Genomic DNA, 23,534 nt, shown 5'->3' with positions numbered 1-23,534 from the left:
CCAGTACCATAGTGTCTTGATGATTATAGCTTTGTAATACAGCTTTAAGTCCGGAATTGTGATGCCACCAGCTTTGGTTTTCTTTTTCAACATTCTTTGGCTATTTGGGGTCTTTTCTGGTTCCATACACTTTTTAGGATTATTTGTTCCAGCTCTGTGAAAAAAGTTGATAGTATTTTTATAGGGATTTCACTGAATGTATAGATTGCTCTAGGTAGCATAAGACATTTTAACAATAATAGTCCTTCCAATCCATGGTATGAAATGCTTTTCCATTTCTTTGTGTCTTCTTCAGTTTCTTTCATGAGTGTTCTATAGTTTTCTAAGTACGAATCCTTTACGCCTTTAGTTAGGTTTATTCCTAGGTATCTTACGGTTTTTAGTGCAGTTGTAAATGGGATCAACTCCTTAATCTCTTTCTTCTGTCTCATTGTTCGTGTTTAGAAATGCAACTGATATCTCTGCATTGATTTTATATCTTGCCACTTTGCTGAATTCCTGTATGAGTTCTAGCAGTTTTGGGGTAGAGTCTTTTGGGTTTTCCACATAGAGTATCATGTCCTCTGTGAAGAGTGAAGAGTTTGACTTCTTTGCTGATTAAAATGCCTTTTATTTCTGAGGCTGGGACATCTAGTACTATGTTGAATAACAGTGGTGATAGTGGACATCCCTGTCGTGTTCCTTACTTTAGAGGAAAAACCCTGTTTTTTCCCCATTGAGGTTGATTCTCGCTATGGGCTTTTTGTATATGGCATTTATTGTATTGAGGTGTGTTCCCTCTATCCCTACACAGCGGAGAGTTTTATCAAGAAAGGATGCTGTACTTTGTCAAATACTTTTTCTGCATCTATTGAGAGGATCATATGGTTCTTGGCCTTTCTTTTATTAATGTACTATATCATAATGATTGATTTGCAGATGCTGAACCACACTTGCAGCCCAGTAATAAATCCTGCTTGGTCATGGTGAATATTCCTTTTAATGCACTGTTGGGTCCTATTAACTAGTATCTGGGTGAGAATTTTTACATCCATATTCATCAGATTTTGGTCTGTAATTATCCTTTTTGTAGAGTCTTTATCTGGTTTTGGAATCAATGTAATCCTCATAGAAGCAATTTTGAAGTTTTCTTGGCATTTCTTTGGAATAGTTTGAAAATAGGTATTAACTCTTCTTTAAATGTTTGGTAGAATTCCCCTGGGTAGCCATCTGGCCCTGGACTTCTGTTAGTTGGGAGATTTTTTTTTTTTCTTAAGATTTTATTTATTTGACAGACAGAGAGCACAAGTAGGCAGAGCAGCAGGCAGAGAGAGGAGGAGGAAGCAGGCTGCCTGCTGAGCAGAGTGCCCGATGTGGAGCTTGATCTCAGGACCCTGAGATCATGACCTGAGCCAAAGGCAGAGGCTTTAACCCACTGAGCCACCAAGGCGCCCCTGTTGGGAGATTTTTGATTACTCATTCAATTTATTTTCTGGTTATGGGTCTGTTCAAATATTTCATTTCTTCCTGTTCGAGTTTTGAGAATTTATTGTTTTTAAGAATTTATCCATTTAATCCAGATTGCCTTGTTTGTTGGCATATAATTGTTCATAATATTCTCTTATAATTGTTTATATTTCTTTGGTGTTGGTTGTTTTCTTTAATTTATAATTTTATTTACTTGGTCCTTTCTCTTTTCTTTTTGGTAAGTCTGGGTAAGGGTATATTGATCTTATTAATTCTTCCAGAGAACCAGCTCCTGGTTTTGTTGGTCTGTTCTACTGTTTTTTTGTTTTTGGGTTTTTTTTTAAATTTCTATATCATTGATTTCTGCTCTAGTCTTTTATTATTTCTCTTTTCCTTCTGGATTTAGGCTTTCTTTGATATTCTTTTTTTTTAAATATTTTACTTATTTATTTGACAGAGAGATCACAAGTAGGCAGAAAGGCGGGCAGAGAGAGAGAGAGAGAGAGAGAGGAGGAAGCAGGCTCTCTGCTGAGCAGAGAGCCCAATGTGGGACTCGATGCCAGGACCCTGAGATCATGATCTGAGCTGAAGGCAGCGGCTTAACCCACTGAGCCACCCAGGTGCCCCCTTTGATACTCTTTTTCTACCTTCTTTCGGTGTAAGGTTAGGTTGTATATTTCAGAGTTTTGTTTCCCGAGGAAGGCCTGTGTTGCTATATATACTTTCCTCTTAGGATTGCCTTTGCTGCATCCTAAAGGCTCTGAACTGTAGTGTTTTCATTTTCATTTGCTTCCATGTATTTTTTAATTTAGTCTTTAATTTCCTGATTGACCCATTCATTCTTTAATAGGATGTTCTTTTTTTTTTTTTTTAAAGATTTTATTTATTTATTTGACAGAGAGAAAGCCCAAGTAGGACAAGTAGGCAGAGAGGCAGGCAGAGAGAGGAAGGAAAGCAGGCCCCCTGCTGAGCAGAGAGCCCGATGTGGGACTCGATCCCGGGACCCTGAGATCATGACCTGAGCTGAAGGCAGCGGCTTAACTCACTGAGCCACCCAGGCACCCCTAATAGGATGTTCTTTAACCTCCATGTATTTATTTGTGTTCCTTCCAAATTTTTTCATGGTTGACAAAAGTTTTAAAGCATTGTGGTCTGAAAATATGCATCATATAGTCTTTTTTATTTGTTGAGACTTGATTTGTGACCCACCCAGTATGTGATCTATTTTGGAGAATGTTTCACCTGCACTTGAGAAGAATGTGTATTGTGCTGCTTTAGAAGGAAATGCTCTGAATGTATCTGTGAAGTCCATCAGGTCCAGTGTTTCATTCAAAGTCCTTGTTTCCTTGTTGATCTTCCTCTTAGATCTGTCCCTTGGGTGCCTATGTAGCTCAGTTGGTTGGGCAACTGCCTTCAGCTCAGGTCGTGATCCTGGAGTCTCAGGATTGAGTCCTGTGTCAGGCTCCCTGCTCCATGAGGAGTCTGCCTCTCCCTCTGACCTTCTCTCTCATACTCTCTCACTCTCAAGTAAATAAATAAAATCTTAAAAATAAATAAATTAATTAAAAAGACCTGTCCCTTGCTATGAGTGGGATGTTAAAGTCCCTTATTATTATTGTATTATTATCAATGATTTTCTTTAATTTTGTTATTAATGGGTTTATATATTTGGCTGCTCCCAAGTTAGGGCTATAAATATTTACAATTGTTGGATCTTCTTGTTGGATAAGACCCTTTTATTATATTTTTAAAGTTTATTTATTTGACAGACATAGATCACAATTAGGCAGAGAGGCAGAGAGAGAGGAAGGGAAGCAGGCTCTCTGCCAAGCAGGGAGCCTGATGTGGGGCTCGATCCCAGGACCCTGGGGCCCTGACCTGAGCTGAAAGCAGAGGCTTTAACCCACTGAGCCACCCAGGCGCCCCAAGACCCTTTTATTATGATGTAGTATCCTTCCTCATCTGTTATTACAGCCTTTGGTTTAAAATTTAATTTTTCTGATATAAGGATGGATACTTCAGCTTTCTTTTGATATCCATTGGCATGATAAATTGTTCTCCACACCCTCACTTTAAATGTGGAGGTATCTTTGGGTCTAAAGTGAATCTCTTAATAGGCAGCCTGTAGATGGGTCTTTCCATATATATACACATATATATACATACACACATTTTCTGATACCCTATGTCTTTTTTTTTTTTAAAGATTTTATTTATTTATTTGACAGAGACAGATCACAAGTAGGCAGAGAGGCAGGCAGAGAGAGAGAGGAGGAAGCAGGCTCGCTGCTGAGCAGAGAGCCCGATGCGGGACTCGATCCCAGGACCCTGAGATCATGACCTGAGCCGAAGGCAGCGGCTTAACCCACTGAGCCACCCAGGCGCCCAATATACCCTATGTCTTTTGTTTGGAGCATTTAGTCTATTTATATTCAGAGTAATAATTGAAATATTTGAATTCATGCCATTGTATCACCTGTAAAGTTGCTGTTCCTGTAGATTGTCTTTGTTATTCTTGTTCTGTTTTCATCTCAAAGGGTCCCCTTTAATATTTCTTGCAGGGCTAGTTTAGAATTCACAAATTCCTTTAATTTTTGTTTGTCCTAAGAATTTTTTCTCTCTCCTTCTATTCTGAATGACAATCTTGCTGGGTAAAGTATTTTTGGCTGCATATTTTCTGCATTTAGCATGCTGAATATGTCATACCAGTCATTTCTGGCCTTCCAAGATCTCTGTGGACAGGTCTGCTACCAGCCTTATGTGTCTGTGTCTACCCTTGTAGGTTAAGGACCTCTTGTCCTGGGCTTTTTTCAGAATTTTCTCTATCTTTGAGGCTACATTATATGTCAAGGTGTTGGCCTATTTTTATTGATTTTTCAGGGGGTTCTCTGTGCCTCCTGTGCTTAAGTTTCTGTTTCCTTCCCCAGATTCGGGAAGTTCTCAGCTATACTGTGTTCAAATAAACCTTCTGCCCATCTCCCTCACTTCTCATCTTCTGGGGCCCCTATCATCTGGATATTATTTCATTTTATGGAATTGCTGAGGTCCCTAAGTCTCCTTTCATGATCTAGTAGTTTTCTTTCTCTTTTCAGCTTCCTTATTTTCCATCATGTTGATGTCTATATCACTATCTCGCTCTTCTGCCCCGCTTATCCTTGTTTTTAAAGCCTCCATTTGGGACTGCATCTCATTAATACCATTTTTAATTTCAGCCAGACTAGATTTTAGTTCTTTTATCTCTGCAATTAGGATCCTCTAGTGTCTTCTATGCTTTTTTCAAGCCAGCTAGCATCTTTGTATTCATTATTTTAAATTCTAGTTGACATCTTGCTTATATCTCTTGATTAAATCCCTGGCACTGAGTATTGTCTCCTTTCTTTTGGGCTGAATTTCTCTGTCTTGTCATTTTGTCCAGAAGAGCAAGGATAAAAGAAAAACAACAACAACAAAACAATAACAACAACTTCAGGAAATGTTTCTGGTATATGCTATACACTCTGCTGTGTGTTTTTGCTGCTCTTTCCCACTGGTCTTTACAGAGTTCCTCCTTGCTTGTAGTGGAGAGTGTTTGGACCTTTAAGTAGTTATGCCTTGATTTGTCAAGATTAGCCTGTAAGAGAAAAAAGAAGAAGAAAAAAGAGAAACAACAAAAGCCTAATTCAAGACAAGAGAAGAGGTAAAGGAATAAAAATGTGAAAGACAAATAAGAAACTGTAAAACTGACTTTAAAAATAAGAAAAAGAAAAAGAGTAGGGAAGGAAGAAAAGAGGAGAAAAAAGTCTGATCCAAAAAACAAGAGAAGGAACAAAAAATGAATAAAAAATTATAAACCCAATACAAAAAAAAAGAGAAAGGGAAAAGAAAAAATATATAGATAAAATAGAAGATAACGAATAGAAAATAAGATCTTCTTATTTTCTATTATTTATTTATTTATTCATTATTTATTTATTTTTAAAAAATTATTTCTAATTTTTAAATTAGAAAAATTTCAAAATTAAAAAAAGAAAAATAAAAAAAGGAAGCAAGGCTGGTCCTATTTCCACTGTTAGCTGATGTTTTGGAGCATTTTTTAAATCAGACTTGGTAGATGCAGGGCCTGTATTGGTCTCCTGAGGGAGCTGGGCTGTTTATAAACTGACTTGCCTTTGTAAAGATGCCCCTGAGAGGTGCAGGGTGTGGGGTTTAGTGTAGGGGACTCAAGTGTCCACTGGAGGCACTGTGTTTCTCCCTGAAGTCCGAGAGTACTGGGGGTGGGGGAGGGAGGAGTGGTGGAGGAGTAAGAATATGGCATCACCACTCCCTCTTGTCTCCAGGGAGGGGAACTCATGGCCACTGCTGTTCAAAAGGTCCTCTTACAAAAGTGAACAGTCTCCGGTGTCCCAGGCTTTTGTCACTTCCCTGCCCTTAACCTGTATTCTGTATGTGCCCAGGCCATTGGCGTACCCAGAGCCACAGATCTCTTGTATTTTATCTTTGGTTGGTGGCTGGATTCAAAAATCCCAAGTTTAAAAACCTGGTATGATGTGGGCCCACTCCCATTTCCCAGAGGAGAGGTTCGGAGCATGCCCAGCACCATCCTGGCCCCAAAAAGCTGCACAGTTCACACGCAGACTAGAGTTTATTGTAACACTTAGCAAAAAGCTGAAACCAGATTATCTGCCGTCTTCACATAACTCAGTCTCCCACTCCCTTCTGTCCCAGAAAAGTCATTACAGAGGCTTAAATCTCTTGTGACAGACAGTGAAAAAATTGGCAGCCAGGTTCTTTGCAATCTGCTCTTGTCTGCTTTCTCCTTAGTTCTGCCTCAGAAAAGCTGCCATTCTGTGCACACTCAGAGGTGGAGCCTATTGTGGCTCACAGTAAAAAGTTGAGGTTTTCTGACCTCTGTGCATACCTCTGTCCCTACTGACTCAATGGCTCCCTCCTGGCCTCCTGTCCTTGGAGAGGCAAAGTATGCTCTTCGAATGCACTCCATAAGGAGACTGATCTCTCCCTGTGTGACCCAGGGTATCTCCTCACTATGATTTATTATCCCATCCCAACCCACTGTGCACTCTCCCATTTTTTTCCCTCTCCCTGATTTTGCTCCATGAAAAGGTGTCCCTCCCTTTGTGGCTGCTGGGCTCTCCTCTCCTCCAAATCACATCTCTGAACCTCACGTCCACCAGGTTCTTTCCCTCCAACTGTGCAGATTGTTTCCTCAGATTGTATTCCTAGTTGTTGGAAATAGTTGGATGTTAATCTAGCTGTGTTCCAAGGACGAGGCAAACTTAGGGGCCCCCGACTACTCCTCTACCTTAGTTCTGCCCCTAGTATTTCTTTATCTTCATGAAAGGTTGTAGGTAAAGGTTGTACACAAAAATGATTATCACATATTTAGTTAACAGTAATCACCTCACATAGTTACAATTTTGTTTTCTTGGGATGAGAATTTAGGGTGTGTGTGGGAGTATTTATTTAAAAACATTTTTTTTCAGATGTCATGCAAATTTATTTTATTTCATAAGACACTGGCTACTTTTATAGTCAAAAAATCTAAATATAATCCAACATAAAAACAATGTGTCATTTATTTTTCTCTAATATAATGTATTTTATTTTTTTTCTCTTTAATTTTTTATTTTTTATAAACATATATTTTTATCCCCCAGGGTACAGGTATGTGAATCACCAGGTTTACACACTTCACAGCACTCACCATAGCACATACCCTCCCCAATGTCCATAACCCAACCCCCCTTCTCCCCCCCCTCTCCCCCCAGCAACCCTCAGTTTGATTTGTGAGATTAAGAGTCACTTGTGGTTTGTCTCCCTCCCAATCCCATCTTGTTTCATTTATTCTTATCCTACCCCCTTAACCCCCCCCTTGCTGCATCTCCACTTCCTCATATCAGGGAGATCATATGATAGTTGTCTTTCTCTGCTTGACTTATTTCATTAAGCATGATACCCTCTAGTTCCATCCACGTCGTCGCAAATGGCAAGATTTCATTTCTTTTGATGGCTGTGTAATATTCCATTGTGTATATATACCACATCTTCTTTATCCATTCATCTGTTGATGGACATCTAGGTTCTTAAAAACATTTTTTTTAGTATAGTTGACATGTTACATTTGTTTTAGGTGTACATTGGTAGTGATTCTACTCTACACATTTTGCTATGCTCACCAAAACTGAAGCTAATTGTGATGAGAACTTTTAAGATCTCTTTTAGCAACATACAATATTTTTGACTATAGGCACCACAGTATATCCCCAGGACTTATCTTATAACTGGTAGTTTTTACCTTTTGGCCACTTTCACCCATACTCCCTATCTTCAACCACTGCCCCCCGTCATCCCCTGCCTCTGGTAACCACCAATCTGTTCTGTTTCTGTGAGTTCAGTTTTTTTCAATTCCATATATAAACAAGATCATACAGTATTTGTCTTTCTCTCTCTGACTTGCTTCACTTAGCATATTAATCTTTTAATATTATTCCACCTCTACCATGTTTTCTGCCATTTATTTGTTAAAGAAAAAAAATTTGTTTCTTTAATATAAAGAGACTATTTTATATAGAGAGTCTATTTAGAGACTGTGTGTAGAGACTATTCATCACTTTGTTAATATAAGATTTTACTATTGTTGCCATGGGACTGAAAAGTATGTATATCTATCTATCAATACATTTTATTAGAAAGTTTAAACATATGATAAACTTTACAGAAATGTTCTGTAGCATTTCTTAAGTTCTAGGATCAACTAAATGCATCCCAATGGTACCATTTACGATGTATATTCTGAATTTTCCAAAAGCTCTAGAAGCATGATTAGACTTAGGTTTGATTGGGGTGGGGTTAGATGGAGAGGGAAAGGGACAAGAATAGTTCTTAGCTGGTACTGTTTTTACTACTAGGAACGTATGATAACTTGTTGTCTCTTTTTGTGATACTAAGATTGATTAGTAGATTCAGAAGCTGTCAGTGTCATGTATGCATTATAAAGTTCTCGATGAGTTTTCCATTCAATGATGACTGCTACTTAGATTCATGATTTCATTAGGAATTACAAGATGGTGACATTTCTGTCATTCCTTTTGAATTTTTGTCATTGATTAACCAGAAATAAAGAAGATACAGAAAAGGTTGGCACAAAGCTTCATTTTTTCCTTTATTTACTAGTTCTCAGAATAAAAAAGAGTTTGTGCTCTAGAAACTGCCAAAGGTAACTAGTAAGGTGTTTGGTTTTGGTATATTTGTGAACTCAGACTTTTTTAAAATTAATTTTTATTGTGACAAAACAGCATTTTTGGGGGCTCCTAGGTGGCTCAGTGGGTTAAAGCTTCTGCCTTCGGCTCAGGTCATGATCTAGGGTCCTGGGATCAAGTCCTGCATCAGGCTCTCTGCTTGGCAGGGACCCTGCATCTTCCTCTCTCTCTCTGCCTGCCTCTCTGCCTACTTGTGATCTCTGTCTGTCTGTCAAAGAAATAAAAAAGAAAAAAAATAAAAAGAAAAAAGAAAAATCTTTAAAAAAACAGCATTTCTTATAGTTTTTGCTTTATAAAAGTTATTGATGTCTTATTGATGACACAAATATTAACATTTTCTTTGTGATTGTAACACTTAGCATAATAAAGTAACCTTTTTATTCCTTTTTGCCTGAATTCTGCCTTGTTAAATCAAGATGTTGACCCCTGCTTTCTTTGAATTAGCATGGCCTGGAACATTTGTACTTAGCATTTTATTTTTAACCTTTCTGTGTCTGTTTAAGGAATGTCTCTTGTACACAGTTTAGTGTTGAATTTCTTAGCAAAAGAGATGAAAATATTTTTTTCTCGTTAAAGATGAGCCTATTTGGGGGTGCCTGGGTGGCTCAGTGGGTTAAGCCTCTGCCTTCCGCTCAGGTCACAATCTCAGAGTCTTGGGATCGAGCCTCACATCGGGCTCTCTTCTCAGCAGAGAGCCTGCTTCCTCCTCTCCTCTTTCTGCCTGCCTCTCTGCCTACTTGCAATCTCTCTCTGTCAAATAAATAAATAAAATATTAAAAAAAAGAAAAGATGAGCCTATTTGCATTTATTTATTCATTCATTTAACAGAGAGAGAGGGAGAGCACAAGCAGGGAGAGCAGCAGGCAGGGAGAGAGGGAGAAGCAGGCTCCCTACAGAGCGGGGAGCCCAATGTGGGGCTCAGTCCCAGCATCCTGGGATCATGACCTGAGCCAAAGGCAGACGTTTAAATGACTGAGCCACCCAAGCACCCCACCTGTTTGCATTTATTGATATGACTGATTTGTTGGCTGTTCCAATGTCAAAAAAATATGTTCAAGTAATTAGTAATAGCATGGAAAATACGAATAATATTAAGGTTCTAAGAAACAAAATTTAAATTACTTTACTCTTTTGCTTAAAATCAAGTGACATTATATGTCTCTTTTTAGACTTTTTATTGTTTCATTGAATTATTTGTCTCTTTATACTGAAAACACTTTTGCCCTAGTTACTATATCTTCATATTAAATCTTGAAATGTATTATTAGTATGTCTTCCAGCTTTCTTCAGGATTATTTTGATGTGCTAGGTCTTTGCATTTCCATCATAATTTAGGAGTCATCTTCTCAATTCCTACTGAGTTTTATTGTGATAAACATTAAATATATAAATCAATTTGAAATAAATTAATATCATAATAGTATCATATAGTATTCTTCTGAGTCAGTTTTTTGGGTGCTTGGTACCTGAAAGTACAGATACTTTTTATACACTTGTTTGAGTTTTATTTTAGCAAATTTTTCTTGTATTATAGCCCGTAGAATTTATTCTGTTTTATTGCTTTGGCTATCTTCAAAGACTTCTACAATATATGTTATCTGTGCTTAGTTTTTATATCTATCACTGTCTATGGAATGATTTTAATCTCTACTTCTGTTGTTTTAATTTTTCCTTTGTCTTTTATTTCCCTTATGAAGTTATCTGTGGCATCTTATTTACTCTTATGTTCCTTCTAATTTGATCTTTATGTTGAGATTTTTAAACTTCTTATTCTTTTCTGAGCTTTGCCAGCAATACTTTCATACCTGCATATTCTCTTATTTCTCAATATCACTGAGGAATTGTCTCATTTCCAGATATGATTTATGTCATTTTTTCAAGTTTCCATTATTTCATAATTTCTTTCTGCTCATTTTATGATATTTAGTTTTTTTTGTGTTTTATGGGTCGATCTATCTGGCATGCCTTTGTTGTCTGTAAGAATATAATTTAATTCAACTGTACTATTTTCTTGTTCCTCCTCCATATTTAATCCATAAATGGCACTTGTATATCTAGCTGTTCGTGTCAGAATCCTGGAATTCATTCTTAGTGTTTTTTTAAGATTTTATTTATTTAGGGGCACCTGGGTGGCTCAGGGGGTTAAAGCCTCTGCCTTCGGCTCAGGTCATGATCCCAAGGTCCTGGGATCGAGCCCCACATTGGGCTCTCTGCTCAGCAGGGAGCCTGTTTCCTCCTCTCTCTCTGTCTGCCTCTCTGCCTACTTGTGATCTCTGTCTGTCAAGTAAATTAATTAAAAATAAATAAATAAAAAGATTTTAATTACTTATTTTTTGAGAGAGATTGAAAGAATGAGTGGATGGAGCAGATGCAGACTTGATCCAGGGACCCTGGGATTGTGAATGCAACAAAAGGCCGGATGCTTAACCGACTGAGCCACCCAGGCACCCCAGAAGTCATTCTTAACACCTTCTTTTACTTTATCTAATCAATTAATCCTGTAAACTCTACTTCTGAAATATATTTTGATGCTGTGCTTTCAACTCCCAGTTCCACTGCCAATTCCCTAGTCCCAGGTCACCAGCATTACCCATCTGAACTACTACAGTAAACTGCTTGCCTCCAAACATCTACTCTTGCCTCCTGTGTATCAGTCAGGGTTTTTAGTTGCAAACATTAGAATCTAATCTAATTAGGTAAGCAGAGAATACATTTATTAAAGGGTATTGGTACATAGAATATCTAGGAGGGACAGAGATTCAAGCTTAGCAGTTAGGCCCAATGCCTAAATCACTGAATGTAGGAGCTGCCCCAGAAAAGACATTGCCACCCCTGCTCAGCACAGATCCCACAGCCATGCTGATGAAGTTATGGAACTAGGTTCTAGAAACTCTGCCAGTGATTCTCCAACATTTAACTGCTGACCTTGCTCTTTCACCGAAGTCAATTTTTCTCATGTTTCCCACTTCTTCTTTTTTTCTCAATTCCTTATGAAATCTCACATGAGTGTGTGTGTGTGTGTGTCTGCATGTGTGTGCAAGTTGGGGAGGGGCAGAGGGAAATGGAGAGAGAATCCTCAAGCAGACTCCCTACTGAGCCTGTCACAGGGCTTGATCCCATGGCCCTGAGATCATGATGAGCCAAAATCAAGAGTTAGATGCTCAACCAACTGAACCACTCAGGCACTCCTAACTTGGATTCATCTATAGAAAATAACTTTCCCTCATCAATATTTGATTACCCTGAAGTTTAGATATGCAAAATGCAGAATAGATTCTTGAATCTATTTTCTGGTTTTCAGAATTAAGAACTAAAACCCTAGAACCTCCAAAGGGGACCAATGGGTTTCTTATTTGGTTTTTTAATGTATTTTTTAAGATTTTATTTATTTACTTGACAGACAGAGATCACAAGTAGGCAGAGAGGCAGGCAGAGAGAGAGGAGGAAGCAGGCTCCCTTTAGAGCACTGACTTGATTGGTAGGTCTGAAGAAGCTGAGTACAAGCAACTTCATCTACTTTCCACAATGGCGCATATAATATTTTCTATGATTGCAATGATGTGAGAACAGTTGGGAGGTGTAGGCATAGTGGATAAACATATCTATTTGTCAGCTCAACAGACCTTTGTTTGGTGGAAACTCCTCTTCTCCATTCAGCTTTAAATCTGCTTAGTCTATGTAATTAAGTTGAGCCTGACAGTTCTTCCCCTCCTGTCTCTTCAATGTACAGACGACTGCATTCCCAGAATGGATGAACGATCCAGGCCTGGGTTAGTAGAGGATTTCATTCCCTGTCCATCTGGTCAGTTCACAGATGGGTATGCAAGTTAAAGTTGGCAACTTTGAGCCTTTTCTGATATTTCTGCCAGAACCATTTTTCTCTGGTATTGTGAATTACAAAGATGTTGCAAACTTGGGGCTGCCTGTGCGCACCTTGCCACAGAATGGAGAGTACCTGAAAATAAAGTCAAACATGTAGAACTAAAAGAAAGACAGTCCTGATGACATTCTTTGGACTCCTAACTCTAACTGTGCCTAAAGTTAGAATACCTCTTACCACTGGAGACCTACTGCCTGAAGTCTACAAGGCCTTGCATTTTCCCTCTGTAGCCTCAACTAACACAACTTTCCCTCAGTCACTATACTCCAGCCACTTCAGACCTATCTGTAGTCCCATGAATGCCCCAATATCTTACTACTTCCAGGGTTTTTGCACCTGCCTTCCCTTCAGCCTGAAATGCACTTGTCTCATTCTTCACCAGTCCAAACCATTCTCTCCACCAAGCCTTAGTTAATCATTACATCTTTAGAAAAACAGTCCCTGACTTTCCTGTTCAGATCAGATCCCCCATGAGTCACGTCACCTTCATAGCTCCCTATACTTCTCTCGCATCACCCTTGCTTCAGGCATAATCATTTGTGTAATCACTAATTAATTTAAGTCCCACGAGGGCAGGGGCTCCGTGTATTTTGTTCACTTCTTTATTCCCAACGATGACACGGTGATTGGTACATAATAGGTACCCCTTGAATAGGTGTTGAAAGTATGAATAAATAATTTTAAGGCTTAAGATACATATACATAGTAATTTTTTATTAGAAAGTATACATTCACAATGTAAAATACATTAACTTACAAATAAATCTGTAGTCAAAAATGGTACTGAAAATATCCTCTCACAATAAGTTAATCTATTCTTGAGTAGATGCCGATAAATAGTTTACACTCTCCCAAACAAAAATTACATACAGATCTATTTCACTTTAGGCAAGATAACTGGGAGAGCTTGAATGTAGGCTAGCTTAGCAAGGTAACATGGAGATGCTTTGTGAAGTTATAAATCCCTTCAAATATAAAAATCCTTTAAGATTAGGTTTTCAAAAACTTACCATTCTGAAATACAAACTATTTTTAGCAAGTTTTCATATCTTATGGTCTCCTGTCATCTTTTTCAACTTAGACTCCACTTGTCTCACTCAAGACCTTAACTAGTGATTTTTTCCTCAAGTCTGTCTCCCTGCCCTGACCTCAACCCCATGTCACTTCCTCATCTTCTTCTATGCCAAGATGTGTGGTGGTATAATCACCCAGAAAAGAAAGCACTCTTACTGAAAAGAAAGGTGTTAGTCATTTTTGCAAGGTTATAGTTTATCTGAATTTTATTTAATATTATAAATCTTGGGAAGTTGGGAAACTTCTCTATGTCATATTCTTGCACAGAAACAGTCTACTCTGCTAAGATAATAGCTCCAGTTAGTCGGGTTCAAATTACATTTTTCAAATATTTCTACTATTATGATTCACTGGTATACCTAACTTAATTTAATGCTAAAATATACAATTAACTGCTCTGGCAACTTTCTGGGCTTTTTTCCCCACTATAACAAATTTAGTGGTTTAGAGTGTGGAGTCTAAAGAGATTTACTTAGACAAGTGTCTTAACTTCTCTATACCTCTGTTGCTTTATCTGTAAAATGGGACTCACAACAGTATCTTTGCTTTATAAGATGGCTGTGAAAATTAAACTGTATATTACATATTACCTGCAATATGGAAAGAATTCTCTAAACGTATGCTATTATTTTCATCATCACCATTATTGTTATTTCTATCACACACACTATCTAAACCAAGGGTGGAGTTCACTCTTTAGGATTAGAAGTTACCCAAAAAAATGTAAGACTGAGGAAAGAGCTGCACAACATCAGGAAAGAGAGATCCCAGGACTTGACCAAACAGCCAGACACGTAACTATGGTTCTGATAAGTCTAACTGAAGTGGTCTTGCTAAGGGAGGTGGAGATGAGACAAAACAATCTCTAAAATTTAATCAGGATAATTTCTGTCCGATTAAGCTTTCTAGTAGAGCTAAAGAAGTTGGATTTAAGAGTACAGCAAATTTCAATAGCAAAAAAGCTGAATAGTCTGATTTAAAAATGGGCAGAGGAGGGGCACCTGGCTGGCTTAGTCCATATGGCATGCAATTCTTGATCTCAGGGTTGGGAGTTCAAGCCCCACATTGAGGATAGAGCTTAAAAAAAAAAAAAAAAAAAAAGAAAAGATTTTTTAAAAATGGGCAGAGTTTCTAAAAAGACATTTTTCCAAAGGACATATATATGGCCAGCAGAGACATGAAAGGATGTTCCACATCAGTAATTCTCAAGGAAATGCAAATGAAAACCATAATGAGTTATCACCTAGCACCTTGAAAATGGCTAGTATGAAAAATACAATAAATAACAAGTATCGATGAGGGTGTGGAGAAAAAAGGAACCCTTGTGCACTGTTGGTAGAAATGTAAATTGGTGCAGCCACTGTGGAACACAGAATGGAAGTTCTTCAAAAAATAAAGAACTACCATACGGCGTGGCAATCCCTCTTATGGGTATATATCCAAAGGAGATGAAGGCAGGATTTCAAAGAGGTATCTTCACTCCCATGTTCACTGCAGCATTATTCAGAAAGACAAAAGACAAAGACAAAACAGGGAAAAACCTAGATGTCTATCTATGGGGGAATGGATAAGGAAGATGTGTGTATGTAGTGGAATATTATTTAGCCACGAGAAAGGAGAGCCTTCCATTGTGGCAAGATGGATGGAACTTGAAGCCATTATGAAATCAGTCAGAGACTTATATATGAAATCTAAAAGAGCTGAGCTATTAGAGGCAGAGAATGGGTGATAGTTGACAGGGGCTGTGGGTGAAGGAAATGGGGAGATATTGGTCAGAGAACTTCCTATTATAAGATAAATAAGTTCTGGGGATTTACTCTATAGCATGGTGATCACAATTAATAATGCTGCATTTTATACTTAAAAATTGCTGAGAGTAGATCTTAAATGTTCTCACCACAAAAAAGAAAGGATAATTATGTGATAGGACAGAGGTGTTAGCTAAAGCTACAGCGGTAACCATTTTGCTATATATAAATTCATCAAATCAATGTATTGTACACCTTCAACATACACAATGTTATATGTAAATTATATCCCAATAAAGCTGGAAAAACAAACAAAAGATACAGGGAGAAGATATATCTCTACAGGCCAAGGAGAGAGACCTCAGAAGAAACCAACCCTGCTGACAACCTTGATCTTAGACTTCTATCCTCCACAACTGTGAGAAAAAAAAAAGAAAAGGAAAAAAACACAAGTACAGTAAACAGTATAAAGTGCAGATTATAGTGTTTACTTAATTACTTTGAAATTTGAAAATAAAACTTAGAGTAGGAAACATTTGGTAAAATATTTAGAAATATTTTTGCATTTTTTGGTAATATTGATCATCCATATACATAATTCTATACTATTCCTCTTATCAGCATTCAACATATGTAGAGGTAGAAATGTATACATAAGAGAGTGTGATTTAGCCAACTTCAAGTAAACTCAGTAAACTGATAGAGTAAAGCAATTTTACCTCAAATATTTATTAGCCTGGCTAGACTGGGGCTGTCATGGCCCATGCCAACTTAAAATTCTGCAGTTCTGAATAGCTGCACATAGTTTGAAAACTGTCGTGTCTTCCCTGTCACTAACGAGAGATGGGAAAAGTAAATAACTGAAGTGAAAGTTTTTCTCCAGAATTTAAGGGAGTTGAAAAATGCCAGTAATTTTATTTTTTTTAATTTTTTTTAAGATTTTATATATTTATTTGACAGAGAGAAATCACAAGTAGATGGAGAGGCAGGCAGAGAGAGAGAGAGGGAAGCAGGCTCCCTGCTGAGCAGAGATCCCGATGCGGGACTCGATCCCAGGACCTTGAGATCATGACCTGAGCCAAAGGCAGCGGCTTAACCCACTGAGCCACCCAGGCGCCCCTGCCAGTAATTTTTTTTTTTTTAATTTTTTTTTTTTTTAAGATTTTATTTATCAGAGAGAGAGAGGGAGAGAGCAAGCACAGGCAGACAGAATGGCAGGCAGAGGCAGAGGGAGAAGCAGGCTCCCTGCTGAGCAAGGAGCCAGATGTGGGACTCGATCCCAGGACGCTGGGATCATGACCTGAGCCGAAGGCAGCTGCTTAACCAACTGAGCCACCCAGGCGTTCCCCCTGCCAGTAATTTTAATACACAGTTTGCTGTTCAGTATATGTATACTGTAACACACTTGGCTCATGTTCCTAAAGTGAGTTATTATTAGTAGTACTTGAAAGAAAATTGTAATTAGTCCTACTGAAGATAGTGTAATTCATCTTGATCTCTTACTCCTCTTTATTGCTCAAGTATTAGCATTATTTGTGCTTACCTATTAACTTAGGGGTTACTTAGTGAGATCCTGAACTAAAATAGGACAAAAGGTATAATATTAAAAATAATGACACAGAACATCAGGTAGAACAGCAGGTCATGGTAAATAAAAAGTTTAAGAGTCATGATTTTTATTTCATAGGAAATTGATAATAGAAATTGCATTTTTAAATAAATAAAAAGTAGGTATCTTCAAACAGAGATACTTATATTTAGGTAATTTCTATAATTTCTTTTTTTTTTTGTTATAGGTAATTCATACAGAACTCTCCTTACGATTTCACTGCGTATTTTCTCATTATTTTAATGACACTTCTGCAGTCTAAGCTAAACGTACAACTTCCCATTTATAAACCATTGTCCATTCACTCATGAATTCATGCACCCCAAAAGAGATGTTATGATAGAATATTGTTTGAAAGAAGGAAATTATGAACCAGAGTGTTTTAATATTACCTTACTATTCCCAATTACACATTGAATTCCCTGAATTATTCAATGTATGTTCTTGTTATTCAAAATATACAATATTTGCAGCCTGACTTTTGGAACCTGACTCATAGCAGAGTCTTGGAAGAGGAAGTCCCATACCAAGTACTTTCCATTGCAGAGTTAGTTACGTTACTCTTGAATCCTTCCATGCCTTACAGAAAAAGCAATGAGTCTTTTGTATACTGCAACCAGGAGCATGATGGTAAGTACCACTATTCCACACACAAGGCTGAATGCCCATCGTGGGCCCCAGGAAGTATAGAGTTGGCTGATGAACACAGGTCCAAGAATCCGTGCTGCACTTCCAGAAGCTGTTAACCAGCCCATGTACACACCCTGTGGCAGGGAGAGGGAAGGAGAAGCCGACTGATATTCAGGTTTAGCTATTTTAAAAACAGGATGATATGACTACTAGTATTAGTACTACTACTACTAATAATAATAATGATGATACTACTATTAGCAAACTATAATAAACTCACAAGAATCACTTTCTCCATCTTTGATTTTTGAATAAATTAAATGCCTCTGTATAAATACAGCAAATAATGAACAATAAACTTAATTGATTAGTCAGTTTAAGAAAAATATAGTAGTATAAAGGGACAAACAGTGTCTGCTGAAGTCCTAGAAACAATATAATTTATTAATTATCCTTTACAGCCAACATTTATTTTATACTTCCTATCTTCCAAACACTGTGCTAGGTGTTTTACATGTATTGTTTCCAACATTCACAGGTTTCTGCAATTGGTATTGGATAACTAAATTTATTAAATTAAATGGGGATGCATTTAATAAACATGGAAGGTGAAGCCCAGAAAATTCAGGCAACCTGTCCAAAATATTTGAAGGCATGGTTGGCTGATTCCACTGTGCCACTTTTCACTATAGCAAAATGTCACTCTTCCAACTACTGTACCCCAAATAATCTACCTAAGAATATACAATGCAGCAATTCTTTTAATATCCTCAAATTGAAAACTACCTAACTGTTCATCAATGATGGATTAAGTAAATAAATTACGGTATATTTAATGAATGGAATGCTAACCAGTTGTTTAAAAGAATAAGGTCTTATATCAAGTAAGATCTTTTTTTTTTAAGATTTTATTTATTTATTTGACAGAGAGAGATCACAAGTAGGCAGAGAGGCAGGCAGAGAGAGAGAGAGGAGGAAGCAGGCTCCCTGCTGAGCAGAGAGCCTGATGCGGGACTCGATCCCAGAACCCTGAGATCATGACCTGAGCCGAAGGCAGCGGCTTAACCCCCTGAGCCACCCAGGTGCCCCATCAAGTAAGATCTTATAATGAGAACATCTATAAGCACTAAGATGGAAAGAAAGCTATGGCTGCTGTAAAAAAATTCAAGATGGAAAAAAATTTAAATGTGATATATTCTGTGTTATCTTTTTCTAAAAAGTCAGGAGTGCACATATGCTTGAATAGGTATTGAAAAATGCAAATGAAGTGAACAGGGGTCATCTTTAGTGTTTTGAGGATAAGGGGAGCCTTCATTTTCTCCCATACATACTTCAAACTGTTTGGCTTTTGTTACAACTATCATACATTGCTTTTGTAATTTGCTTTTATTCTTGATTTTGAAAATTTGAAAATACAATTTTATATTTTAAAAACTTAAGAAATGCTTTACCTGCTATTATAGCTTAAAAACACAGTATTAAAAATTTTCTTTTCTCTTTGTCTTGTATCAGTAGAAACACTGATTTCTGTCCTCAAAATGTAAAACTATCAGTGCAATTTTTAAGGAAGAAATTCATATTTTCACTTTAAAAAAAAAAAGATTTTACTTATTTGATAGACAAAGATCACAAGTAGGCAGAGGGGCAGATAGAGAAGCGGGGGAGGAGCAGAGAGCCTGATGTGGGGCTCGATCCCAGGGCCCTGGGATCATGCCCTGAGCCAAAGGCAGAGGCTTTAACCCACTGAGCCACCCAGGCACCCCTTCATATTTTCACTTTGTGACCATTTAAACAACTTCTACTAAAAAGATGAGTCAGAAATAAAACTTAGGGGGCGCCTGGGTGGCTCAGGTGGTTAAGTGTCCAATTCTTGGTTTTAGCTCAGAACATCATCTCAGGGTTGTGAGATAGAGCCCAACACCAGGCTCTGCACTCAGCACGGATTGAGATTGAGAGCTTGAGATTCTCTTCCTTTCCCTCTACTCCTCCACTTACTCTGGTGCACTCTCTCTCTCTATCTCTCTCTAAAATAAAAAAAATAAAATCCTTTTAAAAAGGGCTGAATAAGATAAAAATCCACCAAGTCAGCTTGTGCAAAAACAGAAAATGGTAGCAAAAAATGTGAGTGCTTACAACTCTATTTCATATAATTGCAATAGCAATATCAGGGTAAATGACTCACCTGAGGTTTTGGTCCCAGAATTTTTGAATATAATGTATAGGACATAACATTACAGGATGGATAGCCTATTCCAATTAGCACAGCTGATGTGAGGAACTGGGCCAGATGAATCATGGGGGTGTAGAAGCACCAGGCTTGTTCAATTGGGCAGCCAGTTGGTCCTTCATTGTGATCTTCTCTTGGAGATTTCCAAAGAGTAATAATAATTTCCCCAAATGTGGTATTAGGAATTGAATTATTATGTAAATCTGTTAAAACAAAATTAGCACAGTGCATTACTTGCTAATTTTAGATGAATAACAGGGGCAAACATTATAGAATTGTGTATGGTTATACCTTCCCACTGTATTTTGGGAAACTGATTTCCCCAGGGTAACAAGATAAAGAAGCCAACCCATACAACGATGAGTCCTCCCAGTAGAATAGCACGTTCGCCAATCCTGTTAAAGAACAGAAACTTTGTAATTTAAAAACAAAACAGTATTACATAGTTCCATTACTTTTATATTTAAAACTGTGATATAATATCTTGATCCTTTTAGTCATATACCAAATAATATGAATGTTAAATATAATTTTCCACTAGAAAGAACCAACTGATTTCATACCTAGAACAGAAAACATATAAGATAAGCCTGGAGGGGTGCCTAGGTGGCTTGTCAGTTATATGTCTGCCTTCGGATCAGGACCAAGATCTTAGGGTCCTGGAATCAAGCCCCAAGATGAGCTCCCAGCTCTACAGGGAGTCTGCTTCTCCCTCTGCCTCTTTGTTTCTGCTCTCTCTCTCTCTAATAAATAAATAAATAAATCTTTTTAAAAAAGAAAAAGATGAGTCTGGATATTTTTTCATACCAGAAGTATTAGATGCTATAGGTGACTACTAGGTCCTCCTAGTACCTAGATAAAGGTACTCTGAGCCAATTTGAAGATGCTGGCCAAAACCATAACAGTGCAAACACCAAAAATAATAGTAATGACAATGGATTAAAACACATAAAAATGTTATAATCTATGAATTCATATTATATTAAAATAAAATACTCTTGGTTACTTTTAAAGGATGTTAGGAAGCTGAATCATTATTTTAAAAAATCACTTAATAAAAGGAAGTAATCTTGTCTTTCCTATACAAACTGTACCTCAAGATATCCAGATAATTGGTGATAAGAAGGTTCTCTTTAAAGAAAATATTCCAAAAACTTAAATAAAGACATGATAGAATTAAAAACCAGCATTGTATAATCATTGTATAATGATCTATTAATAAATTAATGAATCTAGGAATGCTTGACAGTCACTAACAGTATAAAAAGAGATAAAATCTAACATTTCTCATGATGTAAGCATATAATACCACCTATAAAGTATATTCTTGCTGAAAAATTGAACTTAAATTTCATCAAGCTTCTAGATCTAAGGATCAATTTTTGAGAAATATAGTAAACACAGGAAAATGTAAAAAAACAAAAACAAAAACAAAACACCACAGGGTTCCATTCAATCAGCGAGATCCAAAATGCGAGAAACTATAAAACATACATCCTGGTTTCTTCATTTTGGAAAGGAAAAAAAGAGAGAAAAATGTTAAATGTATAGATTAAAAGGCTTAAGAAACTTAAGAGCCCGAGTCAACTAAGTTGTGAAACAAAAGAAGACAGTATGAAATAAAATTTTAAAAACCATTGCAACCATAGAGAACATTTGAATACTGCTTGGATATTCAGAAATCACTTAATTTTAAAATTTGTTTTTGTTATTTATTTACTTAAGATTTATTTATTTTAGAGAGAGAGAGAAATAGAGCGCCTGTGTGCATGCACTGGGGGGAGGGGCAGAGGAAGAGAAACTCAAGCAGCCTCCCTGTGGAGTAGGCAGATGAATCACACTTACCAAGGATTGATAATTGTTGAAGTTGGGTAACGGATATTAGAAATTCAGTACATGATGCTCTCTATTCCCTTGTATATGTTAGAAGTTTTCTAAAATAAAAGCGAAATATACAAACAAGACCAAAGGTCTCCTAAAACAGGGTACCTGGGGGCTCAGTTGGTTAAGCATCTGCCTTTGGTTCATGCCATGATCTCAGGATCCTAGGATCAAGTCCTGCATCAGGCTCCCTGTTCAGTGGGGAGTCTGCTTCTCTCTCTCCCCCTGCCACCCTGCTCATGTTCTCTCTCTCTTGCTCACTCTCTCTCTCAAATAAATAAATGAAATATTTTTAAAAAGACTTAAAACAATATATACAAACCCAAACACTTCACATCACCCTCAGAATACCTACAAGGTTTCACATCTTTCTAACCTAATGTTCTCCCATTTGAAGATTCCTATGTTTATAGACCCGAATAGAGGAGCCAAAATACAGATACAAACATAGACATAGATTTATATTCAAAATAAATAATAGTAAATGCATTACAGAGTAGAGCAGTCCTGCTGATAGGCATTATTCAATATTGTCCAATTCTCCCATTTGCCATTTCTTTCATTCTGCCCTGGTCAAATTTGTTTTCCTGCTTCTTTCTAACACTGCTGCTCTCTCCCAACCCTGCCCTTGCTACTCTTTATTTTCTTCCTCTCTCCGTTCTTCTTCATAGTACTTATCACTACCTGATTTCACATTTTTATTTATTGGTTTTCCCACCCAATAGAATACAAGCTCTTTGAAGGTATGAATTGGACAATCTGTAAGAATGCCTATCAGCAGGACGGCTCTACTCTGTAATGCATTTACTATTATTTATTTTGAATATAAATTTATGTCTATGTTTGTATCTGTATTTTGGCTCCTCTATTCCGGTCAATAAACATAGGAATCTTCATAGTATCTCCCATTACGCTTAACTCTATACACGGACTCAAGATTTGTTAATTGATTTTAGAACTTTATAAAGTTCTAAGGTATTTTTTTAAAAGATTTTAAAAATTTACTTATTTGAGAGAGAGTGAGAGAGAGAAAGAGCATGAGCATGAGCAGGACAGGAGAAGGAGAAGCAGTCTCGATCCCAGGACGCTGGGATCATCACCTGAGCAGAAGGCAGATGCTTAACCGACTGAGCCACCCAGGTGCCCCTAAAGTTCTAAAGTATTATTAAAGCATTTTAGGAATAATTAAATTCTTAGAATTGTCTAAATTCATCAACTAATGTGCCATCCTAGACTATATGAATGAACTTAATTTTATACAAGCACTTTCCCCAAAGCATGTTATTGCAGTTGTAGTTTTACAAAATGCTTCTTTAAAACAATGCTCTTGGGGTGCCTGGGTGGCTCAGTCTGTTAAGTGTCTGCCTTGGGCTCAGGTTGAGATTCTGGGATTCTGGAATTGAGCCCTGCAGCCCAGCTGGCTCCCTACTGAGCTGGGGGTCTGCTTCTCCCCCTCCCTCTGCTCATGCTCCTGTTCTCTTTCCCTCAAATAAATAAATAAAATCTTAAAAATTTTTAGAAAAGAAATGTTCTGTGGTCAAAGTTACAAGTAACTTTGAGAAATGCTACATAATGTCTTTGTCATTATGGTGATATTATATATATGCACCAAAGATTTGGAAATTTTAGAGTAAAAGAAGTTTGGTAATTTTAACCAGAATTTTCCAGACTTAACCATTGAATCTTTTCTGTTGTACAACCTATACAGCAGAATAGAATTTTATAAAATACACTTTAAGAAATACTTTAAATAAAACATAATATACAAAAGATATGTTAGAAG

At 37.2% G+C, this 23,534-nt stretch overlaps 1 protein-coding gene across 3 annotated transcripts in view; it reads right to left on the bottom strand.

Annotated features, from left to right (window-relative positions):
- Positions 1-16,704: 16,704 nt before the first annotated feature.
- Positions 16,705-23,534, bottom strand: part of MFSD8 (major facilitator superfamily domain containing 8) — a 33,240-nt gene continuing 26,410 nt past the window's right edge. For all 3 annotated transcript variants that reach the window (XM_044224005.1, XM_044224007.1, XM_044224006.1), the window contains 3 exons: positions 20,162-20,265; positions 19,826-20,073; positions 16,705-17,777 (listed from right to left, as the gene is read on the bottom strand). In XM_044224005.1, the coding sequence (XP_044079940.1) occupies positions 17,571-17,777; positions 19,826-20,073; positions 20,162-20,265 (559 nt within the window). In that variant the 3' untranslated portion in view covers positions 16,705-17,570. The remainder of the gene's footprint in view (positions 17,778-19,825; positions 20,074-20,161; positions 20,266-23,534) is intronic.

This window comes from Neovison vison, chromosome 11 (assembly GCF_020171115.1).
Source record: "Neovison vison isolate M4711 chromosome 11, ASM_NN_V1, whole genome shotgun sequence".
Lineage (NCBI taxonomy): Eukaryota > Metazoa > Chordata > Mammalia > Carnivora > Mustelidae > Neogale > Neogale vison.
Note: the sequence above shows the minus strand (reverse complement) of the source record. Positions and strands in the feature narration are given on the sequence as shown.